Here is a 26,774-nt window from a genome sequence, read left to right as displayed (position 1 = left end):
TAATGATATATTGCCTAAATTTCTTAAATAAATATAAAAGATATTTTATGTGAAGACAAGTAATTAATATGATATCAAAACTGTAGCTGTATTTTACATAGAAATGGTAATATAATACAATGTGTTTTTTAAATGATAGTCATTCAGGACACAGAGCAAGAATATGGAGAGAAATTTTCATCTTGACTAGTCTTTCATTACAATGTGACTGCTTAAATCATTTCTAAATGTAATTCATATGTTGTCTTTGGATTATGTATGTGAAAATTTTGTTGCTTTGTGGGTTTGAAAGCTCAAAAAAGTGTTCTGGGACTTCACTGGTAGTCCAGTGGTTAAGAATCCACCTTCCAATGCACGGGATGCGGGTTCGATCCCTGGTTGGGGAACTAAGGTCTCACATGCCGTGGAGCAACTAAGCCCGCGCACCACAACCAGAGAGCCCATATGCCGCAACTACAGAGCCCACATGCTCTGGAGCACGTGCACCACGACTAGAGAGAAACCCACATGCCACGACTAGAGAGAAGCCTGCGCACCGCAGAGAAAAGATCCCACGTGCCACCACTAAGACCCGACGCAGCCAAAAATAAATGAAATTAATAGATAAATTTGTTTTAATCTGAAAAAAAAAAGCTCAAAAAAGTGTTCTATATTGGATATAAATACTAACTCATTAGAATACTAAGGCTATTAAATAATTTATGTTCCCATAAGATATATGATTTGTCCAGCTAAAGGTTTCTAATCTGTTATTTTTGTGCTGATTTCACATTACATGTAGGCTGACATTTCTAAAGTAATAAAAATAAACATTCCCACTTATATGGCATTTTGCATGTGAGGATTCAGTAGTAGATATTACATTGGACAGAACTGAGATCCTAGACTGTTTAAAATCAGTCAAGCACACGTGGTTTAACATGGCAAATTGAACACATGCATTTTTCTCTGCTTTCTTCCCAAAAATGAGAGTAAAAAAATTTTCAATGACAAAAAAATTGGGAGAGGTCACCACAAAAAAATAAGAGTCAACAAAATTTTGCAAGATGAAAAACACATGTCTGAGTTGTAATTGACTTGGATATCAATATCAGCTTTCTCTGCTCTACTAAGTTGCTGCAAGAAGGGGATCAGTTCCCACTGTAAAACTATAGACAGTTTCTGGAAGTAGAAGTATCAGGTACTTCTTAAAGGCAGAGAGTTAGGATGGGGCTGAAATCTGGAGGACTGATTGAGAGTTTATAGATCCCTTTTTCCCAACCCAAGCAACCAACCACCCACTTCTCTTACCCTACCCCATCAGGAGACTGGAGTCAAGTTTACTATGTGAAGAGTTTATCAAGAGAGGCTCTTGGGCTTACTCGGTGGTGCAGTGGTTAAGAACCTGCCTGCCAATGCAGGGGACATGGGTTCGAGCCCTGGTCCGGGAAGATCCCAGATGCTGCAGAGCAACTAAACCCATGCGCTACAGCTACTGAGCCTGTACTCTAGAGCCCGCGAGCCACAACTACTGAGCCCACGCACCACAACTACTGATGCCCACATGCCTAGAGCCTGTGCTCCACAGCAAGAGAAGCCACTGCAATGAGAAGCCCGTGCACCGCAACGAAGAGTAGCCCCCGCTCACCACAACTAGAGAAAGCCTGCTCGCAGCAACAAAGACCCAATGCAACCAAAAATTAATTAATTAATTAAAAAAAAAAAAGAGGGGCTCTTGACCCAAGGGCATAAGGTTGACACAGGTAGAAATTAGACTTCATGCTGAAACCAGCATTCAAAAGTCTACATTTTGAAAAATGGGAATCACCCTCACCCCAGTGAGATGGCAGGAAGCTATTATGTCCCTCAGGTAGGAGTTTGGAGGATTCCTCTCTAGGAAAATGACCTGACCAAGAAAAAAGATCTGTAGCTACTGAAGTTTTTGAGTCTCCTAGCAAAAACAAACTAGGCTGCTATCACCACACAGGAAGGCCCACCTATCCAGTAGTCCTGCACACAAATGCTTGAGTTCCCATCATGTTTTACTTTCTTTTTGAAAGGAAATAGTAACATAGTTGTTAAGAGCACAGACTTTGAAACCAGATCTCTGGGGTTCAAATATTGACTTCTCCACTCACTAACTATATGACTTCTTCAGGGTAGCAATACTACTTCATGGGGTTGTGAGAATCAGAAAAAAAGTGAGAGAGAGAGAGAGGTGGGGGGGGAGGGAGGGAAGGAGGGAAAGAGGAAGGGAAGAAGGAAAAAAATATATATGGCACTTACCAATGCACAGCACTTAATAAGCACTCTATAAATATATATATATAGTTATATAATTATTACTCACATTTAAAATTGATAGAGAGCCAAGTCATATGAAGAAAGTCTCAAAAAATTAGACAAAGACCGAAACAACTAAATAGAGAAAGTCAAAAGAAACAATGCAGGTAACAGAAGAAAATGTAAATAATAGTAATGTCCTTCAAGAGGTAAAACCATACTGCATCCATGAAATAAGAAGAGATTATAAGAAAAACTATTGCAAAATTTTTAAATGATCTTGAATGTTAAAAATTTTTATAGCAGAAGCAAAACAAAATCAGTTATTAAGGGTTGGAAAGTGAAAGTAGATAAATACCAAATATAGAATGTAAATTTAGAGATATGGAAAAATAGGTGAAAGGAGATTTAAAAATTAGGGAAATGATACCAGAGGCTCAATATCTTTTTGAAGAAAGAAGGAATAGAAAAAATGAGGGGAGAAAAGTATCTAAGAAATAGTAGAAGGGATTTCCACAGAAATGAAGGAAATGAGTTTCTACAGGCACTGTAAAAAGAGATCTGTCTACACAAAGATCAGCAAGTAATTTCAAAACACTGAAGATAAAAAGGAGATCTGACAGTCTTCTAAAGAGAAAATACTGGTCATAATCAATGGAATAATGATAAGACTTGTCAACAGCAGCACTAGAAATTATGATGGGAAAATTAGTTTCAATCTATAATTCTAACCGAGCCAAACTGTCACTCAAGTGAGTTTTGACCATGAAATGTCTCAAAAAAACAAAAAAATTGTGATCAATTCACCCTTTCTCAGCTATCGTAAGATGTATCTCCACCAGAGGAGGAAAAAAACAAGAAAGAAGGCAACATGGGATCCAAGAAATAGGAGTTCCAACACAGAAGAAAAGGAAAGGGAATCTTTAAGACTGATGGTCACAGGAGAGATATCAAGATGTTACTGTATAGCAAGCCTAGAGAGTACCAACCCAAGTAGAAGGTAGAGAGATTATCTGATGTTTTTGAATACGCAATTAGAGGACATTTACTGTCTTTGGCATGTTTGTGGATGAACATGTGATAGAGAAAACCAAGCAAACAAAAACAGTGCAGACACACAAATGCACGTGTGTGGGCACACACGCTTCTGTTAAACACATTGTGACAATTAAGGAAGTTTTTTTTAATAAAGGTAGAAAAATCCAACTGAAGTCATACTGCTTAGTGATGACCATGTTTTCTTGTATATACTTTCAGATTTTTAAACACATTTACATATAAAATATTATGAATACGGGCATTGTATTCCTTTCCATTGATGTATATTCATTTTTTTCATCCATCTGCTGGTTGATATACAATTATTCATACATCTTTTATTTTTTTCATCATGATTTTAGTGAAAAGAGGAAATTTATATACAAAATATGCATAAATAATTCTTCATATCATAAACAACTCTGAAATGAATGAAAGTGCATACATAGTTCATCATATCCAGTGTTTCTTTGTGGAAATCCTTAAAAAAATTAAATTAAATTAAAAACAATTATATTTCTTTGAGGCAAATTATTAATCTAGACTCATTGAACCTTATCATTGGAATGAATAATGAAAACTATTTTAAAGATTGGCAAAAGAAAACAGTTTAACTCTAGGGAAAACAAAAAGTTGTACAAGAAAAGACATGCAGTGATAATACACAGCATAACCATAAGTAGTCATGTGAACCCTAGATGTTGATTTCAATGAAGTTATGATGTAACTACGTTGGGAGGATAGGGAGAAAAGTGTAAGAGAGCTAAACCTTTGTCTTCTAAAGTAGGAAGTCAGTAGATGATGTGTAAAATTAAAGAAAATATTGTGAAGTAGGAAAAGTAATAACAGTGTATATTACTCAGAAATGATAGAAAAGAGCTAAGAGTTGAGCATTGTTGCTTTGGGGCATGAGAAGTGCAAGGGCACTGCTATTTTGTCTTAAAAGGCTTCTTGTCCTATTTGATTTTTTGAAATGATGTACAGGTATTATATTGATTAAAAAAAGAAATTTTACCTAAAGAAGAGGCCATAAAATATTCTCTCAATTCTGTGATTTGTCTTGAAAGACTTAAATATACATGTACATAAGTGAATACAATGATGTGTTCTCCAGGTTATTCCTGCAGCCAGTGAAGAACAGCTTTTACTAGTAGAACTGGTTCGTTCAATCAGTGTCATGAGAGCAGAAACTGTCATACAGACTGTGAAGGAAGTTTTAAAGCAGCCCCCAGCCATAGCCAAGGACAAGGTAAGAAGAACTTCGATTTGTTTACAGTTGTATTTCAGAAATGACCCTGGTAGGTAAGATATTTTTTGTACAATACATCCTTTTATTTAAAAGAATTGCAGAAATGACTGCATGTGTTTCTCGAATCGCCCTGATAAAAACAGTTCTCAGTATCTGCAGCGACTTGCTGCTGTGATCATCCCTGTGGCCAGTGAAGAGCCGTTCACTGCTCATAGCTCTCCATATGTACATCTAAGGCAGTTAGGAGCTGTGTGACCAAATTCTTAGGTGAAATTTTCCTGGTCATGTAAAGGAAGAGCACAGAAGCCAGAGCCCAAGGGCTGTTTACCTCAGTTGTTGCCTTTTTCACAGCTTCTTACTGCATTCTCTTCAGAATGAATGTCTCAAGTCTGTAAACTCCCCACATTTTGCCATAACCTTAGTTCTAGTCAGTGTCATTTCTTGACCATGTACAAACTGTGCTTTGCAAGGGCTACCAAAAAATGAGTAATGAAGCCTCTACATTCACAATGCATTGTCTCTAGTTAGGCAGACATAAAAGTCTACAAATTAATAAAGTTATGGACTTCTCTACTTTTTTTGCTCTTTGTTCCAGCAACACTAAGAGGTCCTATTTTCTTAAAAAATATTTACCAACTGAAAGCATTAGATTTTAAGCCAAGGCAAAATAGACCTAATCACTTCCTTAAAAGAATTATTACACATATCTGAAAATATTAAATTATTTTTTCTATTGCCTGAAGAGTATACTACTTGTGTGTGTGAATAACCAGTGTCCTTATTAACTTTTTTTTCTACTGTGAGTTTATTTTTTTTAATTTAATTTAATTTATTTTTTTTAACATCTTTATTGGAGTATAATTGCCTTACAATGGTGTGTTAGTTTCTGCTTTATAACAAAGTGCATCAGTTATACACATACATATGTCCCCATATCTCTTCCCTCTTGCATCTCCCTCCCTCCCACCCTCCCCATCCCACCCCCCCAGGCGGTCACAAAGCACCGAGCTGATCTCCCTGTGCTATGTGGCTGCTTCCCACTAGCTATCTATTTTACGTTTGGTAGTGTATATATGTCCGTGCCACTCTCTCACTTCGTCCCAGCTTACCCTTCCCCCTCCCCGTGTCCTCAAGTCCATTCTCTAGTAGGTCTGCATCTTTATTCCCGTCTTGCCCCTAGGTTCTTCTGATCATTTTTTTTTCTTTTTTTTAGATTCCATATATATGTGTTAGCATATGGTATTTGTTTTTCTCTTTCTGACTTACTTCACTCTGTATGACAGTCTCTAGGTCCATCCACCTCACTACAAATAACTCAGTTTCGTTCCTTTTTATGGCTGAGTAATATTCCATTGTATATATGTACCACATCTTCTTTATCCATTCATTGTTGATGGACACTTAGGTTGCTTCCATGTCCTGGCTATTGTAAATAGAGCTGCAATGAACATTTTGGTACATGACTCTTTTTGAATTATGGTTTTCTCAGGGTATATGCCCAGTAGTGGGATTGCTGGGTCGTATGGTAGTTCTATTTTTAGTTTTTTAAGGAACCTCCATACTGTTCTCCATAGTGGCTGTATCAATTTACATTCCCACCAACAGTGCAAGAGGGTTCCCTTTTCTCCACACCCTCTCCAGCATTTATTGTTTGTAGATTTTTTGATGATGGCCATTCTGACCGGTGTGAGATGATATCTCATTGTAGTTTTGATTTGCATTTCTCTAATGATTAATGATGTTGAGCATTCTTTCATGTGTTTGTTGGCAATCTGTATATTTTCTTTGGAGAAATGTCTATTTAGGTCTTCTGCCCATTTTTGGATTGGGTTGTTTGTTTTTTTGATATTGAGCTTCATGAGTTGCTTGTATGTTTTGGAGATTAATCCTCATATTAACTTTTTAACAATTTCCTTACTGTTCTGAAATCACCTCTGGGGCATTTGTGATAGGATTTTAAATTTGCATGTGAAAGCTCAATTCAGCTTAATATTTTGAGCATCTACTTGTGCCCGAGATATTGGGCTAAGTGTGAAGGATATGAAAACAAATAAGAGCAAAGTCTACACCTCTCAACTGCTGTGCCCCCTGCTCTCAATATACTAAATTCTGAACTTTTCTTTATATGGTAAAAGGGGAAGTTTTCAAGGGAATAGTTCATACTAAAAAGTAACGAATTGGTAAATTTCAGTGGACATCAGTATTTCTTGCCAATTACTGATTTTTACGGACAGGTGTGTTCTTTTTATTATATGTTACACTCAGCACTACCTTTAGTTAAAGATTACATTTTAGGCTGTTAGGAGTTAGTTCAAATTTGGGACAACTACACTAATTTAACAGAAACGTGTGGTAAAATAGATTTAAATTCCCATTTCATAAAAAATTTCAACCTAATTCTGATAGCCCCAGCCAAGCATAGGGTGATTAAAATAAAAATAGTGTTGATGCTTACAGAGTGAATGGATCATTAAAAGTAATGACTGGGGTATCAACTTCGGATATGGGGTGGGGGGGGACTGAGAATAGTTTGATTTCTTCTGTCCATTTTCAACTTTTAAAATAGCTTTTGTTTTGTGTTTTCCCTACTACATGGAAGAGAGCTGCGTGGTTTTTATGACAACCTAGTGTTTGATTTTGTTTGCTTTTCATTTTTTAATTTAAAATTGGCAGTAAAATACAGAGTAGTTGCAACTATGAAAAGGAAAGGCAGCATTTTTCTTCACTATAAAACTGATTTCTTTTGTTTATAGAAACATCTTTCTCTGGAAGTCTGCATGCTTCAGTTTTTCTATGCTTATATTCAAAGGTAAGATAATTGATGTGGATCCCTCCTCATTTCATTTAGCAATGTATAAAGGTTAGGATATATAGGAGAAAAGCACCTGAATTCTTTCAAGAACTTGCTTATTTTTTTCCTTCTAAAACTAAAAGAAATAATAGTAGAAACAGAAAAACATTGTTTAAGGATATACTAATAAAGGTCATTGGTCTCTTAATGACCCAGTCATGCAAATCCTACAAACATAAACACCTAAGTGTATTAAAGATACACTGGACATTAAAACACTGAATTGTAAGAAAATCATTTAAATATGAATGAAAAGCTACATCCTACTCTTGAAACCATGCCTACTGCCACTAAATCCATTATTTTGATATAGGCGAACACATGGTAATCTAATCTGTTTTTAATGTTAGGAATGATGGTATGAAAATATCTTCTTTTTGTGGTATTCCAGTTTTGCATTTAACTGACAACTGAACAGAAGTTAGTTGATTTGAGTTTTGATAAACTTCTTATTTAAGAACCTGAATCTTAATCCTCCCTTATAGGGTAGTTTCCATTTTAATCATCAAGCTTGGCAACAGTTTGTGATCTATGATTAACATTTATAAAGTTAGGTTAAACTGGTTGTGATTTAGAGCAAGGACTGCCTAAAAGCTGAATTTAGATACATAGAGAGGAGTTAGGGTTAAGGTCAGCCAGAAACAGAGGTAATAATCTTAATTTCTCTAGAGATGATTGATATTCAGGATAGATTGACGGCTCTCCCTTAGATGAGATAGAGACTCATAGGTGAAGGAAAAAGAGCCAATATAAGAGAGATGTGGAGAGAATAGGATTGAGTAGGTAACCATGATGGCAGTAAATAAAGTGAGATTTATTGCAGTTGTATTTTACTTTTGAGAGTCCATGTGATTAAAAATTGGTATTTCTATACAGCAGAATTTCTAGACTAATAATTTCCACTGGATATTTTCAGTGTGCTTGGTTTTCTTTTTATATATAATATTAGTAGAAAATATAAAGCTTTTAGAAATGTTCTATCACAGTCTATAAATATTCAGGAAATGTTTCAGAGAAAGTAGTAGGAAAATATGGCAAAGACTGGGGAAATGTAGGGAAAATTAAAGTTGATGTTGGCTTTCTCTATATATAGAAGCTATGCTTATCTTGCAGAATTCCAGTGCCCAATTTAGTGGATAGCTGGGCATCATTGTTGATACTTCTGAAAGACTCCATACAATTGAGCCTTCCAGCGCCAGGGCAGTTTCTTATACTTGGGTAAGCAATTTCACTTAAAAATATGATTTCAAATAAAAGAATTATGTTCATTGTCTGATTGCTGAATAACATGTTTTGGGTGACTGTGTGACCTCTACCTTCTCATAGGATTCTCAAGGTACAGAACTAGATGTATAATATGAGGCCAGTAAAAAAAAAGGGGGGAGGATTTGGAGGGAACATTGTGTGTTTATACACATGGAAAATGTAAATGTGCTAACATAAAGCTGTTGCAACCGTAGTCACTTAGGAGAAAGTGTGGGATTGAAAGGGGTAAGGGTGAGTAGGATGGCTGACGGGGAACTTCCTAGAGGAGGGTCATTTGAGTTCAGGGCCCTAAACATAAAAAGATTTGGAAGAGTCATTTTCTCTCTGTCATGTTGTTTCCTGATCTATGTTAATAATGTGTGTGATTATTTGATAAATTCCAGTAACCCTTAACTGCATGCACCATGATGTCCTAGGCAATGTCTGTCTTTTGCTCTCCATTATTCTTGGTTCATAACATGTCCCTAAGAAGTATTTGCTCAGTGAATGGAGGTGGTAGGAGCAGAAAGCCTTTGTGCAGCAGGAAGGGGAGGGGTACACTGGGCAAGGTACCTTTCTGGTTTGGCTATGAAGTAGGGCACAGCAGTGGAATGGTGGGTGGATGAAAAGGGAGACAGGAGCTAGAAGGGGGAAGGATTTTGCATTTTCATTAAGAAGTTTGGTCTTGGGCAGGGGGTGGGAGTGATGGCAGGTTTTGAGGAGGGTCATGACTGGCAAGTTAATAGTAGAATGGATCAGAGGGAAAAGAAGACGGACTATGAATTGTTTCTAGTGGGAGGTAGCAAGTTTGTGTGCTGTGGATGGTGGGATTGAAACAACAGGACAAAAAACAAAGGAAAGGGGGCCAGCAAAGGAGACAGAAAAGCAAACATTGAAGCATCAGAAAGTTAGAAGAAAAACAGGTATATTCAATGTTCTAGAAGCAAAGAGAATTTAAGAGGGCATGGCTAACCCCTTCAGAGAGATTAAGGAAGATGATAAGAGGCTGTATTTATTGATGATTTGGAGAGGATTGGTGATTTAGGAGAGAGGAGTTTGGTGAGACGATAAGCACAGCAAGGGTTAGAGTGAGAAAGTAAGTGTGGATTATTCTTTGAATGTGTGATCATGAGAAGAAAAAGACAAGGTAGAAGGAGGAAATGTGATTTGAAAATCATCATTAATGGTAAGGAAGACCTGAGGATGTTGAGTAGTGAACAGCAAAGACTCTTCCTGGATTCAGATCCCATCTCCTTTACTTCTTTGCTGTATGGCCTTGGGCAGGTTATTAACCTCTCCATCTGTAAAATGGGGACAATAATAGTGCCCCCCTCATAAAGTTGTTACGAGGATTAAATGAGTTAATATTTGTTAAATTCCTAGAATAGTGCCTGGCCGATGATAAGTGTTATATAAGAGGAGAGTGCTGGACAGAAGATTGTAGACAGAGTGGGGCTCCTTGATAGCACCAGATTCCAGAGACAGCTGGGAGGGGATGGAGACCAGGGAATGGCAGGTGTAAGAGTGAGAAAGAAGGCTGCATTTTTAAAATTTATTTATTTATTTGGTTGTGTCAGGTCTTAGCTGTAGCAGGCGGGCTCCTTAGTTGCAGCATGCACGTGGGATCTAGTTCCCTGACCAGGGATCGAACCCGGGCCCCCTGCCTTGGGAGCGCGGAGTCTTAACCACGGCGCCACCAGGGAAGTCCTGCTGCATTTTCTCTAAGACTTTGCTACTCAGAGGTTGATCCTTCAACCAGCAGCACTGGAGTCACCTGGGAGCTTGTTAGAAATGTAGAGTCTCAACCTCCACCCCAGACCACCAGAATCAGAATCTGCATTTTAACAAGTCTCAAGTGATTTGAGTGCACCCTAAAGTTTGAAAAGGACTGCTTAAGACAGAAGAGGGGAAGGAAAGGGAATACACTTTTCTCCAACCTGGGTTACCTTATTACCTCACACAGTCAACATGTTATCACGCTGAATGGATGTAAATTCAACCAAGTGCAAAGAACTTTGACCTTCTGTTCAACCTCTGTAGCTCTGATGGTAATTTTATTTTTGGCTGCATTGGGTCTTCATTGCTGTGCGCGGGCTTTCTCTAGTTGAGGCGAGTGGGGGCTACTCTTCGTCGCGGTGCGCAGGCTTCTCATTGCAGTGGCTTCTCTTGTTGTGGAGCACAGGCTCTAGGCGCGCGGGCTTCAGTAGTTGTGGCTCGTGGGCCCTAGAGCGCAGGCTTAGTAGCTGTGGCTCACGGGCTTAGTTGCTAGTTGCTCCGCGGCATGTGGGATCTTCCCGGACCAGGGCTCGAACCCATGTCCCCTGCATTGGCAGGTGGATTCTTAACCACTGCGCCACCAGGGAAGCCCTCTGATGGTGATTTTAAATGGGTAGTTGTCGGGATCTATATACACAGACTTAGCTTCTCTGTTGTCCTTAAGGGAACTGGTGATTCTGGTTTGGCAACCAGTGGTCTAGAAAATTTTGAAGTGGAGGGGAGGGAAAGTGAGGGCTCTTTAGTAAAATGGCCTCAAGTGTTCCGGTAAATGTAGGAGTGTAGTCTTCCACCAGGAAGCAGAGAAGGGGTGGAGAGACAGTGATGAGAGCTGGAGGAGAGTAGATCAGCCTGTAGAAGCTGAGTAACACTGGGAGCCCAGCCGGGCCACAGCGAGCTAGCAATCCTGCTCAGGAACCTCAGGGGTCACGATGATCCCTAGACCCTCGTGCTGTCTATTTTCTAAACCAAAAAGCTGAAGGAGTTTTAGCCATTGAAGGTGTAATGAAAAGAGCAGTGGACTCAATGTCTGCAATTCCTGGATCAAAGATTAAGATAACTAGTGTGTATGATAATTTTTAGTGATGACAGATAACGGTAAACACTGGAACTCAAACAACATTCTCGTAAAGATTTCTGATTCTTATCTTCTGATCTCTAGTTCTAACCCTCATCTCTGGCACCCTGGGTACATCAGTAAACTTCTCCAACACTATTTTCCCGTCTGTCAAGAATAACAGTACCTGCCTTACCTACCTCTGAATTGTTCTAAGGCTCAAAGAGGGAATATGGACAGTTCTTTGAATCATCACCAAATATCCTGCTGGCTGATTTCATTAAAAATTAAGGCCATCTATTATGACTTGTAGCTTCTCCCCCACAAGATTTTACTGTTTCCTCACCTGTTTTTTTCTTCCTTTCTTGTTTCTCAGATAATGGAGGATCCTACCTCCTTCTCAATGTGTGTATCTTCTGAGTGTTTAAACTAAAAGTTGGACATTTTCCATTATACTAGAAAATTCCCTATTTAAATTTCTGGTGGCTTATTTTTTTTCCCCAACCATTCCACTGATCCTCTAAAAATTCCTAATTATAAAATAGAAATTGATATGATTGCTCTTCAATATCACTTTTCATATTAGTTTGGAAATAATTATGCATATAATTTATCTTAATAAAAGCAAGTCAAGGTAAATATTGAGTGGAATTTTAGCAAACAATGGAAATGGATTTTTTTCCATTCATGAAGTATTTTTAATCTTTTATACCTGTCTGTCTATACACACACACACACACACACACACACACACACACACACACACACAAAAGAAACCATTTTTATATTACAGTTTAAGATTGGTGGGATTTGGGGTATTTTTAAAATTTTTTGTTGATGTATAAAACACATACAGAAAACATACAGATTATAAGTATACAACTCCACAAGTTATTATGAAGTGAACATACCAACTGTTCAACCACAAACCTAAATTAAGAAATAAGACATCATATGTCCCCTCAGGTCCCCTCCCAATTACTATCCTTTCCCTTTGCCCCAAGATAACCGCTGTTCTGACTTCTAACAACACAGATAAATTTTGTCTTGTTTTGAATAATAATTATACATAAATATTTTATTTTGTGTCTACTTCTTTCACACAACATATGTTTATGAAATTTATCCACGTAATTTCATGTAGCTGTAATTTATTCCTTTGCATTGCTGTTTAGTGTTTCATTGTATGAATATGCCACAATTTATCTCTTCTGCTGCTGGACATTTGGGTTCTTTCCTGTTTTGGATTTTACAGATAATGCTGTTATAAACATCCTTGTACAGGTCTTTCATGCATATGTTTATGCATTTCACCTGAGTCATAGGATATCCATATATACATACATTCATTACACATATAAAATAGAAATTCAGGCCACAAAACCACTTGCTCACTGTGAAAAATTAGATTGCATCACTTTCTTTACACTGATATTTCCTGTTTGTTTTTTCCTTTGGTCCTTTTAGGGTTTTGAATGAGTTTATTATGAAAAACCCTAGTTTGGAAAATAAAAAAGACCAAAGAGACCTCCAGGTAAGTCATTCTGAATTGAGAGCTGTTGCCCAAACTCTGTGTTTCTCAGTACCTCAGGTCTAAAATGGGGAAGTCAGATAAGATCATCTGTGAAGTTTTGTGTGTGAGCCTGTGTACATACATAGATATCATGGGTTATCCTTGTTTCTTCAGGATGTGACTCATAAAATAGTGGATGCGATCGGTGCAATCGCTGGTTCTTCTTTGGAACAGACAACATGGCTGCGGCGAAATCTTGAAGTTAAACCTTCTCCCAAAATAATGGTAGATGGAACCAATTTGGAATCTGATGTTGAAGGTATTGATCTCAGACATTTAAGTTTATATTGGTAGGCATCTATTCACTGAGAATTTATTGCAGTCAGCACTGTAGGTACAGTCAAATCGTCTCTTTTCTTGTGTTTAGCAGGTAGCTTTTTTCAGTGGGAAAAAAACCTAACCATATCTTTACCTGTCTTTTCTCTTGCTTATTAGATATGTTATCACCTGCAATGGAAACCTCAAACATAACTCCTTCTGTATATAGTGTCCATGCATTGACATTACTCTCTGAGGTAAACAAACATCATCGGGTTTTTTCACATGAACTTTCAAGTAAACAGTTTCACAATTAAATATTAGCAAGTAATTCTTACAGAGAAGATTTTAATTTGAAAAACTGTTTTGTACTTCAAGAAATCACTATATAAAATAAAGTTTTGACTTTGTATTCAGATTAGTAGTTTGTTAAATATTAGTGATAATAACTTTAGATATTGCTCCCCACCATGCACTGTTTTTTAAAAGTGTACTTTTTAAAAATGGTTAAGTGCTTTTGTATCACAGTATGGTAGGGAAGGGTGGAGGTGGTATAATGATGCTTGCCACTACAAAGTATTTACAGTTTACCAAACATTTTTATATACATCCTCTGACATGCTCTTTTTTATACCCTGTTATCAGGTCATTTTTGTTTCCCCTTTACAGATGTGGGTACTGAGCCTCACAGAGATTAGAACAGTATGACTAAGACCAAGTTGACAGAGTTGCAGCTCAATTCATGTGGTTGGATTTTTCCCAAGCCACCTCGTAACTCAGTCAGGGAAAGAGAATACTGAGTTTCTAGTCTTAAATTTGCTGTTTACTCACTGTCACATTGGAAGGTTCTTAACCTCTCTTTTTCTCTTCTTCCTTGTCTTGGTTAGAAATAGTAAAATTTGCCCATATTTATATCCTATAGTTATAATGGAAAAAAACGCAAATTGTGGCAGAAACCATTCATGTAAAAATGGCTTAGGGAGATTTGATTTCAGGTTTTTCTAATTTTAAGGTATTCTAGGTTTTCTTACAGACTGAAAACCACCTCTAAGTGCTGTCAGTTTCAGCTCTCAGATTATACATTCCATTTCATTTCTTACGTTTTTTTAGGTTTTGGCTCATCTTTTGGATATGGTTTTCTACAGTGATGAAAAAGAACGGGTTATTCCTTTACTTGTAAATATTATGCATTATGTTGTGCCCTACCTCCGAAATCACAGGTACTATTATTATTTAACTAGATGTGTTAGTTAACTCATACTCTGTTAAAAATAAATTGTGTTCCTTTATTGCCATTTTTGGAATTACCACAAAATGACTTTACTTTTACCTTGAATTATAGTGATAAAAAAAATTATTTCTCCTATAGTGCTTTCTATTTCCCATCAGTGCTTTAGGTAAATGTGAACACTTAGGTATAACGTAATATGATGATTAAAGTTATACCATACAGGTTAAAGTGGTCTTCCTTCCTCCTAGTGCACATAACGCCCCTAGTTATCGAGCCTGCGTCCAGCTGCTTAGCAGCCTTAGTGGGTATCAGTACACACGGAGAGCCTGGAAAAAAGAAGCCTTTGACCTCTTTATGGATCCCACCTTCTTTCAGATGGATGCCTCTTGTGTTAATCAGTAAGTCATCTTGCTTCTATTCAACATGATAATGCACCTCACAAAGTCTGTTGAAAACTACTATCTGCAAAGTAGAACACTTTTTTAATAATAATAAACAACAACAAAATCTTATTTACATATCATAATCCTTGTCTCTTTCAGTTGGAGAGCAATTATGGACAATCTGATGACACATGATAAGACGACATTTAGAGATTTGATGAGTGAGTATTGTGGGGTGACAACCTAAGCAGTGTCTTTCCTATACAGGATCCATTCGTATTTACTTTGCTCTTTTCTAGAAACTGTTGAATTAGCTCTTTGTCAAGTTATACTTAGTACCCGATAGGAACATAATGTTAAAACTTAAAAAGGACAACATAGTTGATAAATAATAAGTAAAACTATTTGGCCATGTCAAATTTGTCTCCAGACTGTTTCCTCAGCACATAACGTAGAACATGGCACTCAGTAATCATTGAACGAATGAAGGACTGACAGGTAGGGAGGCCGAGAAAGGCAGGCAATAGGAACAAACCTAGCAAACAACTCCCTCTAAATCCTGGGGCTCTGGGGACTTCCCTGGCGGTCCAGTGGTTAAGATTCCGAGCTTCCGTTGCAGGGAGCACGAGTTCAATCCCTGGTCGGGGAACTAAGATCCCACACGCTGCATGGCTCAGCCAAAAAAAGAGTCCTGGGGCTGTGTTTATCTTCTCGGAAGGAAGAAAGAGAGGGGCCAGGAAGGCCAGAATCCCTCCCCACCCCACTTCTTCTCCATCTTACTGGCTTATATATTAGGTTTCCTCATAGTATCTAATCTGGAAAAAAAAGGTTTTCTTGGTTTTTTTAAAGTTTGACAGTTATTAAACTAATGACCTCAAATAGCAGTGAAGCTGGATGAATCTGTAGAATTTCTTGTCAGTTCTTAACCCAAGCTGCAGTTTCCCCCTCCCGAAAAGGGACAGCGTATTCTCTCTAGTCTTCACAGGTTTGTTTTAAGGTTCAGATTCATCTATTTAACAGTTATTTATTAAAAGACCAAAATGGGCCAGACATTATGCTCACCTTAATCCAATAGATAAGATTATTTGCAATAGGTAAGAAGTTGTGAAGGAAATAGGGTGATACGATAGATTTTAAATAACAGCTCAAGAGCTCATATTTGATGTGAAACTAAAGAAACCAACCATGAGAAGGCCTAGGGACAGAGTATTCCGGGAATAAGGGACAAAAATAATAAAGGTCTCAGGGTAGGAACAAGCTCAGTGAATTCAAGGAAGAGCAAGCAAGACAGTGTGCCTGCAGAAGAGGGAATGGGGGTGAGTACAAGACGTGAGGAAGGAGAGCTAGGTAGGCTAGGCCTGGCCAGGCCAGAAATTTTTAAAGCAATGAGAAGGATTTCGGCAGATGGCCTAAAATAATAAAGGGTTTTATAAAATGGCATTGTTAGTGATTTTACCTTCTGAAACCTACAGCTCTAAATTTTTTTCTTTCTCCACATTGCAATTCCCGCCCCTTGGTCTTTGGCTTGTATATGCTAGATCTGTTTGCCAGTCCTTCTGCCTCGGAGAGGAGCCCCAGGTCCTCTACTCTCAGGTCCTCTCTCCCGGATGTCATAGGGTCTAGACATTCTTAAAAACAAAAAGCAGAATCATCTTTTTTCAAATCGCCTGATGACTATATCACAGCCTCTCTCACTTGCTTTTGTTTTTTTCTTCCAGCTCGTGTAGCTGTGGCTCAAAGCAGTTCACTTAATCTCTTTGCAAACCGTGATGTGGAGCTAGAGCAGAGAGCCATGCTTCTGAAAAGATTAGCATTTGCTATTTTTAGCAGTGAAATTGACCAGTATCAGAAATATCTTCCAGATATACAAGGTAAATAGTGGAAAACTATTTTCTCTATTTTCCAAATATTTTGGTTCCTTAGAAATTACCTTCCGTAAGTTGTAAGTTGGGGTGAAATATACGAAGTGTTGGTAGATGGAGAATGTTGTTGAATTCGAAATTTGTTCTATTGAAACGACAAAAATTATCGTCACCACTATGTAAAAGAAATCAAACACTGAGTTTATAGGACTTGCCTAAACATGGTCTCCATTTTATTGTTTGGGTCAAATTTCCTAGGAATTCATGTTTGAGAATGAGGTGTAAGACTGTTTTACTGCAGACAGGCATATTAGTGGGTTTTTTTGTTGTGGATGAGAGGTTATACACCTTTAAAGGAGGGGTCTGAAATAGAGGCGTAGCCTCTATTTTAGCTAGAAGTAGGTGGGGATCTAGAGTTTGGGGCCAGGGTAGGGGGTTGTGTAAGGTTTTTGATAACCTTCATCAAATGGGTTTGGTGGCTCTCTGTGTCCTGAAGGGTATCAGGGCAGTCATCGCCCTGTGCCACCAAATGGCTCCATGGTGGGAGTGAACTTGCCCCAGGCAGTATTGTTTGCTGCTGAGTCAGTGTGCTTGTACAGCAGCCAGCCTCAGCAGGCTGTGCGGGGACGGGGTTGGGGATGACAGTTGTCATCTCTTTACTGAGATTATTTCTCTCTCTCAGAAGATAAGTGACTCCTCCTTTTCTAACCCTTTATACCTAATGTCCAGTGTGCAACATGCACACTATTTGTCCTGTGATTTTTTTTTTAAAGTCGACTAGATCGGTGCTACTCAAAGTGTGGTCCATGGACCAGTATCAGTCTGTTATTCCATCCATGATAAGTTCAGAAATGTAGAGTAAGCATTTTAAGCCTTTATAGCAGTGTGATAGAATCTGTTGAATCTAGCAATACGAACATGGCATTGTATTTTATTTATCTTTTTTTAATTTGATTTTTTTCTAGTAATTCATTTTTATTATATTTTATGAAAGTATCGATCTGCAACAGACTGGAAATTATTTAAAAAGTTGATCATCATAGATAGTTTGAGAAGTACTGAACTAGATTATATAGAAAAGTTTATATGAAAATGATTCTATTTTGATATTGAAAATATACTGTATTTCTTTCAGAGAGATTGGTTGAGAGTCTCCGTTTGCCCCAGGTGCCAACTCTTCACTCTCAAGTGTTCCTGTTCTTCAGAGTGTTACTTTTAAGAATGTCTCCACAACATCTTACCTCACTCTGGCCTACCATGATCACAGAACTTGTGAGTTAATTTTAATTCAATTAGGTAATAAATCTAAATTATAAAACAATGTGACAAGCATCAACATGCTTACTGGATAAAAACTAATCTTGGAAGAGAACTGAACTCTAGTTAAGCCTGTTACTGAAAATTTGTACAGATGAAAATAGTAAACAAGTCAGATTCTGTCTCCATACAGCTTAAACTTTGAAATATGCAACATTAGCGATTATTAGCTCCTTGCGAATCATGACCTCTTCTGATCTGGTTTAGTTCATTCTCAACTACACCAAAGTTTTAACTTTGTCATGGCTGCCAGGCCTGGTTCCTGCCTTTTGCAGCACCTTGAGAGTGATTAGAGATGGTTTAGCTAGATTTAGGTGGCCTGACATAGGCCATGTGTCACTCTTGAAGTGCAGCACTTACCCAGGTAAGCTGCTTCAGAGAGACTCTGACAAGATTTTGTAAACCCCCCAAACAATAAAACCTTCCTGAGTCCCACTACACCAGTCCGTTCCCCTCCCAAACCACACCGTCGCCCTCATCTGAACAACGTGGGGAGCTGGGGAAAGAGATGAGAAAGGAAAGGGACAGGAATCTGTAACTCCGAAAACCCAGCATTGTAACTTCCCCACAAAGAAATTGGCTTTAATATTTTTCCTTTTTTAATAACTGTATCTCTGTTCCATATCACCAGATAAGACCATGCTTTCATCTCACCTCTGCCAAATTAGTAGCAAGGCTCTGTGCTGAATTTTCAGTTTTACTTTTAGAAACTAAGTATAATTTAAAGATCCTAAAGTTGTATCATAAAATCTGTATTTGGATTAATGAAAATATAGCCTAAAGATAACTTGAAAGAAGGATTATATAAACATTTGACACTTTTTCCATGGTCTTCAGGTACAGGTATTTTTACTGATGGAGCAGGAACTCACTGCTGATGAAGACATTTCACGGTAATATGTAATTCATTTTGATTTAGTCTTGTCAGTGTGTAGTATCCTAAAATCATCCAGAATGTTACTTTACAACTAGGAGGGTATAGACACTATTTTATCTGAACACTTTATGTATTTAGTCCATTATTATCCAATTGATCATATTTGGATATAATACAGTTTCATGTATTCCTTAGGTATTTTAGACTGAATTAAACCATCAACATGTGTCTTTGGCCTCTAGACACAAATTTAGTTTAAAGCAAAGCAATACTGTTTCAGCTATGTGAGCAGTATTGGTTTTAGTAGGTCAGATCTTTTTCCTGAAACATTCAGCAAAACCTATTATGGCAGGTAACCTGTAACTAAGGTATACAAATGTCCATATCTTCCAGGATGATCTCAATTTAATGTACTAAAATTTTGGGTTTTTTTTAGCAGAAGCAGTTTATTAATATGTGACTAAATATAATTTATTTTTATTTAGGAATTTTTGTACAAATAAGTTTATAAATTAAGAAGGTCCTTTAACACTGTGTGTCTTGAATATATTTTACTCTTCTTTAATCCTAGGTTTATAAAAGAGAGTCTCCTATACTAATAACTGTGTTGATGATTATAGAAAGTTTCCCTCCCACCATCCTTGCAGAAGGACACTGAGTAGTAGGGAGGCCTCTTGGTTTTACAGCTTGTATTTTTATACTTCTCGAGTATAACAAGTTATTCTCTACTATTTTTACATTCTTAAAATTTAAAGAAGAAAAATTCATTTTTGATTTGAGGACAGTAATATTAACTTAAGTCATGAACTTGCTTAGCAATTTACTGGTACATTTATCAGAATGATTATGAAAAATATTAGCTGGCATTTTGAGATTTTCCAGGAATTACCTGTTAGTAAGTGGGTCCAACTGCTGACAGCACCGTCTCCTGCTTATAGGACTTCAGGCCCCTCTGTGGCTGGTCTGGAGACGACCTACACAGGAGGTAATGGCTTTTCTACTTCATATAACAGCCAGCGGTGGTTAAACCTCTATCTTTCTGCTTGCAAATTCTTGGATTTGGCTCTGGCATTGCCCTCCGAAAATCTTCCTCAGTTTCAGATGTAAGTAAAAGTAAGGATATTAAATGGATATTTTTGAAATGCATTTGCTTTGGTTGGTGACATCTAAGATAAAGTTTTTTGTGTAAGTTGAAGTATTCATAATTTTTATTAAAATGTCATTGTTTTGGCAGGAGGATGGTAGGGCAACAGTTGTTGGAAGTTATCAGAAATGGTCGTTGTGGGTATATTCAGACTGACAGACCATTCAGTCAACAAGTTGAGTAGGCAGCACACGTGAGGCAGGGGGATACATGACTTAAGAGCTTCAAGTCCAGTGTAGGAGACACGCCGTTAAACACAGCATGGGTGTTCTGAGAGCAGCCGTGCAGGATGCTGTGAGGCCACACAGCGGAGACCCCTCCGGGCTCTAGGGGTCAGAGCAGGCCTGGGGGGAGTTTTACACTGAGGAGGTGGGGTGATGGTTGGGGGAGGCGGGGGTGAAGACCTAGAGGTTGGATGGCCCTGGTGTGTCTGCAGTGTTGAAAGGTCAGTATTGCTGGAGCAGCATGTTGAGATATGAGGCTGGAAAGGGCCCGAGTTACATAAGGACTTAGAAGCTATATTCAAGAACTTGGACTTGAACTAAGGACAGTGGGAAGCTGCTGAAGCATGAATTTTAAGGAATGAAGTGATGCTATCAGTCTTGTATTTCAGAAATTTTACTTTGGCTGTGCAGCTTGGAGAAAGGATGGGAGGTGGGCAAGACTGGAAACAAGGAGGCTCTTCTTTCAGATGATAGTGAATTGAACTAGAAATGGCAGAGGGGAATAGGGAGAAAATTAATGTAAGTTAAATGCCTTGTTCATTAAGTGCTCAAAAGTATTTACTTATGATTTTTCATATTTAAATTTTTAAAATAATAGGCAAACTATATAAGATTGCTTTATCACTATGTAGTTAATTTGAGAATTTATCCACATGATCAAATATGTATTTATATAATATATAAAATTGTGTTATATTCTTCTTCTGGAATGGAATATTAATAGGATAAAGAGTAAGATACCAGAATCTTTTTTCTATATTTGGATATACTTAAATCTCTAAAAATTTGTTGCACAAGCTTACTTTTCATTAAATTTAATGGTAAGAACTAGAAATTTTTTTACATTAATTCCAGTTCCTTTCATTTTTTTTTTTTCCATTTGAAAACCATATATATCCACTTCTTAATGAATTTCAGTGGTTGGGTGTCTGTTAAACTGATGTTACTCCTGAAGAAGTTCAGAAAAGAATACTAAGCAGAACTGTAGGAAAGTGGCCAAAATTAACTAGGATGCTTATGTTCACAGAGGTAACAGAAACTGTAGTCTTCATGCTCTAGGAAGAATATTATGCTCACAGCAGTGACCTTTCAGCTTCTGTGATGAGAACCAAAATGAGTTTGTCCTCTTTACTTGTCAAGATATAGTTATAGAAAAGAGATAAAAATGCTGTAATATCAACTACAGTTTTTTTTCTTTTAACTACTGTCTTTTTTAAAAAAATCTGTAAGGTAATAAAAGATAACATGGAGAATTTAATAATCTTGAAAGGGTAATATCTTTCTAAGCATGATTTTTTTTCAAAAGTTTAAAATATTTCATAATTTAGTTACATACAATTTTTAGTCTCTGTGTGACTAAACAATACCATAAAGATTAAAAGGCAGCATTGAGTTGGGAAAAGATATTTACAATGTATATGACCAAGTATAAGTTGCTTAATATGTAAAAATGGATAACACAATAGAAAAATGGGCCAATGACAGGGTTAACAAATAGTTCAGAGAAAAGGAATGGCTTGTAAAACACAGGAAAAGGTGCTTAGTCATACTCATAAGAGAAATTCCAATTAAAGTTACTAATAACTATCAGAATGGTAAAGATCTAAAAGTACTTCCTTTTACCCTTAACAATAGACACATTCTTACTCTTGTTGGAAGAGTACATTGATATTGTCTAATTTTTCTCCAAAGAGGTTTATATTTACCAAAATTCAAAATACAGATTCTCTTTAGGCCAGTAATTCTGCTGTATCCAAGGATTTCCCCAATCACTGTCCTCTCAGACATGCATAAAAGGCAGCAGTTATACAAGCGTATCCATTATGGCACTATTTGTAATAGCAAGAAATTGGACAATCTAGGAGACTGGTTGAATCAGTACCTTCCAACACTGGAGTACTATGTAACTGTTAAAAAGGATGCTGTTTTGTATGATCTTATCTCCAAGATGTGTAATTAAAATAAGCAGCAATCATTTTATTTATTAAAAGAGGAGGGGATTGCTTGTGTGACTGTGTGCTCTTTTATGCATAAACTCTGGATGGATATATACGAAACTGGCAATATTGGTGGAGCCTGTGGTGGGAAGGAGACTGCCTTTCTTTGGTACGCCCTTTTACACTGTTTGAATTTTTTCCATAGATATTAATTTTACTTACTAAAGACAAAATTTAAAATAAAAATACAATAGAAGCATGAAAGAAGTCCTACTTAAATCTTTCTTAAATCCTTTCAGTTCTTTGCCCCCTTAGTGTGTAGGTAGGGAACATCTGGCCAAGTATATGTTGGAGATTTTTATCTATATAGTAATGAATGAGCATGGAAACATTTGTCAAGTTACTTGTGTTGTGCTCATGAAAAAAATGGTGTTGAGTACTTTCCAAATTTCATTTGTTCATTACAAATGTTCACGTACTCATTTCAACTCTATGAGGTAGTTAATAGTGTCTTTATTTACTGATAAAGGCTCAGGTTAAGAAACATGCCCAAGGTGACAGGGCTACAAGTGGCACAGCTGGTATGTGAATCTGTATAAGTGGTGGGGTCATGATGTGTCTGCTGGATTTATGTGGCCTTGTCTTAGACGGCACAGCGTGCATCTTACCGATATTGGTATCATTCTTCTATACGTAGGTACCGATGGGCCTTTATTCCAGAAGCTTCAGATGATTCCGGTTTGGAAGTGAGAAGGCAGGGCATACATCAACGAGAATTTAAACCTTATGTAGTACGACTTGCAAAACTTCTTCGGAAAAGGGCAAAGGTATTGCGTTCTTTTTTAAATTTGTTTTTGTTAAGTGTAAGAAGATAAAATTTGTAAAATATACTTATATCGTTATCTATGTGCATCTTCCACTGTGTATCAGGCTAATTAATTACAGATCTTTACCCAAGAAAATAGTAGTGAGTTTCTTACGTTCATCAGTAGGCCTTTGTTACAAACCTTTTGTCATCTTTTCCTTGCATTCAGAAAATTTCAAAAATAAATTGTACAATTTGGGGACGATCTGGGTTGTTTTGCGAGCCCTAGTTTGTAGTATGTGCTTTGAGTGCTCAGAAATTTTCCAGTCTTCTGGGGTCCCCTATTCAGGCAGCAGCTCCTCAACCACATTCCACACGCTACAGAGATGGAATGGAGGACAGTGATTTAAAAGGAGGTTGTCCTTGAAGGACATGCGGAACTTGATTTAAAATCAAGTTGTTTCTTTAGGGACTAATAAGTAAAAGAAGAGATGAAAGATGGAAGTTGAGTCCAGAGTTTAGGAGAGCACTTGGGTACTTTTCATGTTGATATTGCAGGGTCGGAAAAAATAATCATGACAACAAATCCAGAAGCAATGTGATTACAGGCACATGTACTTTGTCATCCCTGCATTTCATTAGTAATGAGAGTTTTTATAAAACTCCTCCCTTATCTAAGGGATAAACATGACAGTCTTTTTGCACAACACTTGTCCCACAGAATAAAAAACGTTTCGATTGGAAAGCATTTTCCCATCCAAAACACCTTAAACAAGGTCTTCATGGCCAAGCCCACTTTTCACTGGAGCAAAGGCTATGAGTTCTCCTCTTTCCTTCCACAGGACAAGGAGGAGGACTTTAAGACAGTGATTTTGGAGGGACTGGAGATGGCCAAGCATCAGGTGAGGGTGGCTTTTTGATGCCTGTGGTATGGCAGCAAAAGTTGCCACCTCTGGACCAAATCTTGAGACACAAACCCAGGTGTGGATTTCAACAGGACAAGAGAGGTAAACAGGAAGGAAGTCTTTCTTCAAGTGTAGACTGTTGCAGTGAAAGGAGGAATAGTTCATATGGAAACATGTTTGACTTGTTAATTTTATTATTGAGGAGGTGGTGTAGTTCTGATTAAGAAAAGCAGAAACACTAAAACCAGTGCACTGTTCTTGGTCAAGAGCTTAGCAAAAAAAAGTCCTCTTAAAGGTACATCTTGACAAGAATTTAAACAAAAGGTTACATCATAGTTTCCTTACATTTGAAAATCAGCTATGTAGAGGGTTCAAGCATATTACTCGTTTCCCTTCAGAGTAAATTCATTTCTGTAGACCCTTTAATGACTATTGAATTGCACTTTGACTCAGGGGACTGAAGGTGGTGTGGGCATCAGTCCCGGACTGTCATTAAAGCCAGTGTTATTAGGTGAGAGAGAGGAAAGCGGTTTCGTGCTAAGAAATAAACTAATGGGTGTTTTTTCTTTTTTTTTCTTTTTTTTTTTTTTTTTCAAATTTGGCCATAGATAAAGAACTAGATGATCTTTTTTTCTTGTTTGCTCCTGTAGACTTCTGAGAAAGGAAAATAGATTTAAAGCAGGATTTTATTTTAAAATAAGCAAACTTTATAAGCACACACAAGAAAATAAGCTGGATTTTGCATCTGTTTTCTCCACTAGGAAACTAGTGATATTAAAATATTAAATAAACAATGAAAGTTTCTCAGCAACATCTCATCTTAGAAGGCAAACTCCATTTGTCAACAAATATGACAGACAATAATTCTGCTTCCTAAGTCCCACTTGATAGTTTTTTCTATCTAGTTCATTGTTTGTTTTCATTATCTTTACTCAATGTGTTTTCATATCTATGATTCTGCCCCAGTTCACACATCTTCAGTTCTCTCAGAACTTTCTCTAGATAGACTGATGTCTACAACTGTGTGTGTACAGTTTAGCTGGCTTCTCAAACTAGCTACTTGAAGTACGTAAATTGTTGTGTTTATGCAGTTGACAAGAGTTTTCACATACATTCTCTTCATCACCCCATCTTGCAAGTGAGGAACTGTTCTGTACTTGCCCAGGACACCCACAGTAAGCGAGCGGCAGAGCCGGGGCCCTGACCCTGGCGTTATTCTGACTCCAGGTCCAGCTTTGCTCCCATGTGGTTTAGCACAACACAGAAGCGCATGGCAGGGTCTCTCCTGAGAGTTCCTTTCCTTTCTCTGTGCTGATAGTAATGATTCACTGTGGACTGCTGCTGTCTGTGGCAAGTTTAAGCCACTTGGCCACAAGGTAATTGACTGACTTACTAGTAGTGAAATGTATAAGACTCTCTGTCCCTTCTTCAGTCATTTTGACCTAGTCCTCAGGTACATTAGTGGGGATCCAGAAATCTGGGAGCTTTTTGAGTATATGCAAAGCACAACATGAACTTTTGGATTTGACAGTCCCTATGCAAAACTAATTCAGCTAATAACTAAGCTTACTTGTGCATTCAAGTTGGAAAATATTACTACAGTGTCAGACCCTCAATGTACAATTAATAATTGGCACCAGAAGGCCTCAGTCAGAAGCAAACGTTTTAGCAAGTCTGGAATGGAGACTTAATGTCATCATTTGTATTCATTTCTTAACTCTGTTTGCTGATGCTTATATTCTTTTAAGTTTTCTCACATACTGCATCGTCTGTTGGTAACAATCGCCTTTTTGTTTTCTGCAGAAAAATCCGGAGGAGGACAACTCAGGGAGAGCGCTGGGCTGGGAGCCGGGGCACTTGCTGCTCACCATCTGCACGGTGCGCAGCCTTGAGCAGCTCCTGCCGTTCTTCAACGTGCTCAGCCAAGTCTTCAACAGCAAAGTCACCAGCCGATGCGCAGGACACTCAGGGAGCCCCGTCCTCTACTCAAACGCCTTCCCCAACAAGGACATGAAGCTGGAAAACCACAAACCATTTTCCAGCAAAGCCAGGCAAAAAATAGAAGAGATGGTAGAAAAAGATTTTCTGGAAGGGGTGATAAAAACTTGAGCAACATAGTGGTTCCATTTAGTTTAAATGTAAATGTAATTATTTAAAACAAACATTGCTCTGAGTTGTATAGTTTCTTTTTTTTTTTTTTTTTTTTTGTATGTAACGAAACACATTTCAGGTTGTATTTAATTTAAATATTTGTAAATAAGAACGAATGTCTGACTGTGGCCTGAATCAAGCTTAAATATTATGGGCGCGTATTGATTATGGTGCCTAAGAGAGATCTATATATACATAAATAGTCCATTATGGTCCAGTGTTTTCCTGTCCTGAGTTGTCTTAAACCTGCCAAATACACACTGCACATTTTTTTCTATTGGTTTCAGGCTTGGTTTAATTTAGATTGGTTGAGGATTTTTTTTCTTTCCCTTATTAACCCACATTCTAGTATCAGAAAGGCGTCACTTCTCTGTCAGAGGCTTGGTAATGTATTACAACTCGTTTCTCCCACATACCTTCACTAAGAGGAGTAAAGAGTAATTGAAGCCTGGGCCACACATCCCTGTAAGTGTAGCACGAGCATCTCAACCTCGGTACGGAGTAGAGGTGTGTTCAGCCTGCAGAGTCACAACTCTGAATTCCTGGTGATGTTAACTGAAGAGAGGTAAGTCATCTAAGAATTGTTCTGGAGACTCTGCTGTGAAAAAATTGGTTATATTAAGTCTTCTCCA

General features: G+C 37.6%; 1 protein-coding gene across 8 annotated transcripts in view; it reads left to right on the top strand.

The window, feature by feature from the left end:
- The window catches only part of DOP1A (DOP1 leucine zipper like protein A), a 111,777-nt gene extending 85,360 nt beyond the window's left edge, over nt 1-26,417 (top strand). For 3 of the 8 annotated variants that reach the window (XM_036870982.1, XM_036870983.1, XM_036870980.1), the window contains 16 exons: nt 4,415-4,549; nt 7,303-7,358; nt 8,514-8,618; nt 12,943-13,009; nt 13,163-13,307; nt 13,484-13,563; nt 14,417-14,526; nt 14,786-14,935; nt 15,080-15,141; nt 16,639-16,791; nt 17,918-18,054; nt 18,937-18,992; nt 19,915-20,079; nt 22,979-23,108; nt 23,929-23,988; nt 25,795-26,357. In XM_036870982.1, coding sequence (XP_036726877.1) covers nt 4,415-4,549; nt 7,303-7,358; nt 8,514-8,618; nt 12,943-13,009; nt 13,163-13,307; nt 13,484-13,563; nt 14,417-14,526; nt 14,786-14,935; nt 15,080-15,141; nt 16,639-16,791; nt 17,918-18,054; nt 18,937-18,992; nt 19,915-20,079; nt 22,979-23,108; nt 23,929-23,988; nt 25,795-26,100 — 1,917 coding nt within the window. In that variant the 3' untranslated portion in view covers nt 26,101-26,357. Of the gene's footprint in view, nt 1-4,414; nt 4,550-7,302; nt 7,359-8,513; nt 8,619-12,942; nt 13,010-13,162; nt 13,308-13,483; nt 13,564-14,416; nt 14,527-14,785; nt 14,936-15,079; nt 15,142-16,638; nt 16,792-17,917; nt 18,055-18,936; nt 18,993-19,914; nt 20,080-22,978; nt 23,109-23,928; nt 23,989-25,794 lie in introns of those variants that run through there. The other 5 variants (XM_036870985.1, XM_036870986.1, XM_036870984.1 and 2 more) reach the window with 2 other exon arrangements.
- Nucleotides 26,418-26,774: the final 357 nt, after the last annotated feature.

This window comes from Balaenoptera musculus, chromosome 12, assembly GCF_009873245.2.
Source record: "Balaenoptera musculus isolate JJ_BM4_2016_0621 chromosome 12, mBalMus1.pri.v3, whole genome shotgun sequence".
In the NCBI taxonomy this organism is placed as follows: domain Eukaryota; kingdom Metazoa; phylum Chordata; class Mammalia; order Artiodactyla; family Balaenopteridae; genus Balaenoptera; species Balaenoptera musculus.
The sequence above is the reverse complement of the archived record's forward strand: the minus strand, read 5'-3'. Positions and strand labels throughout refer to the sequence as shown.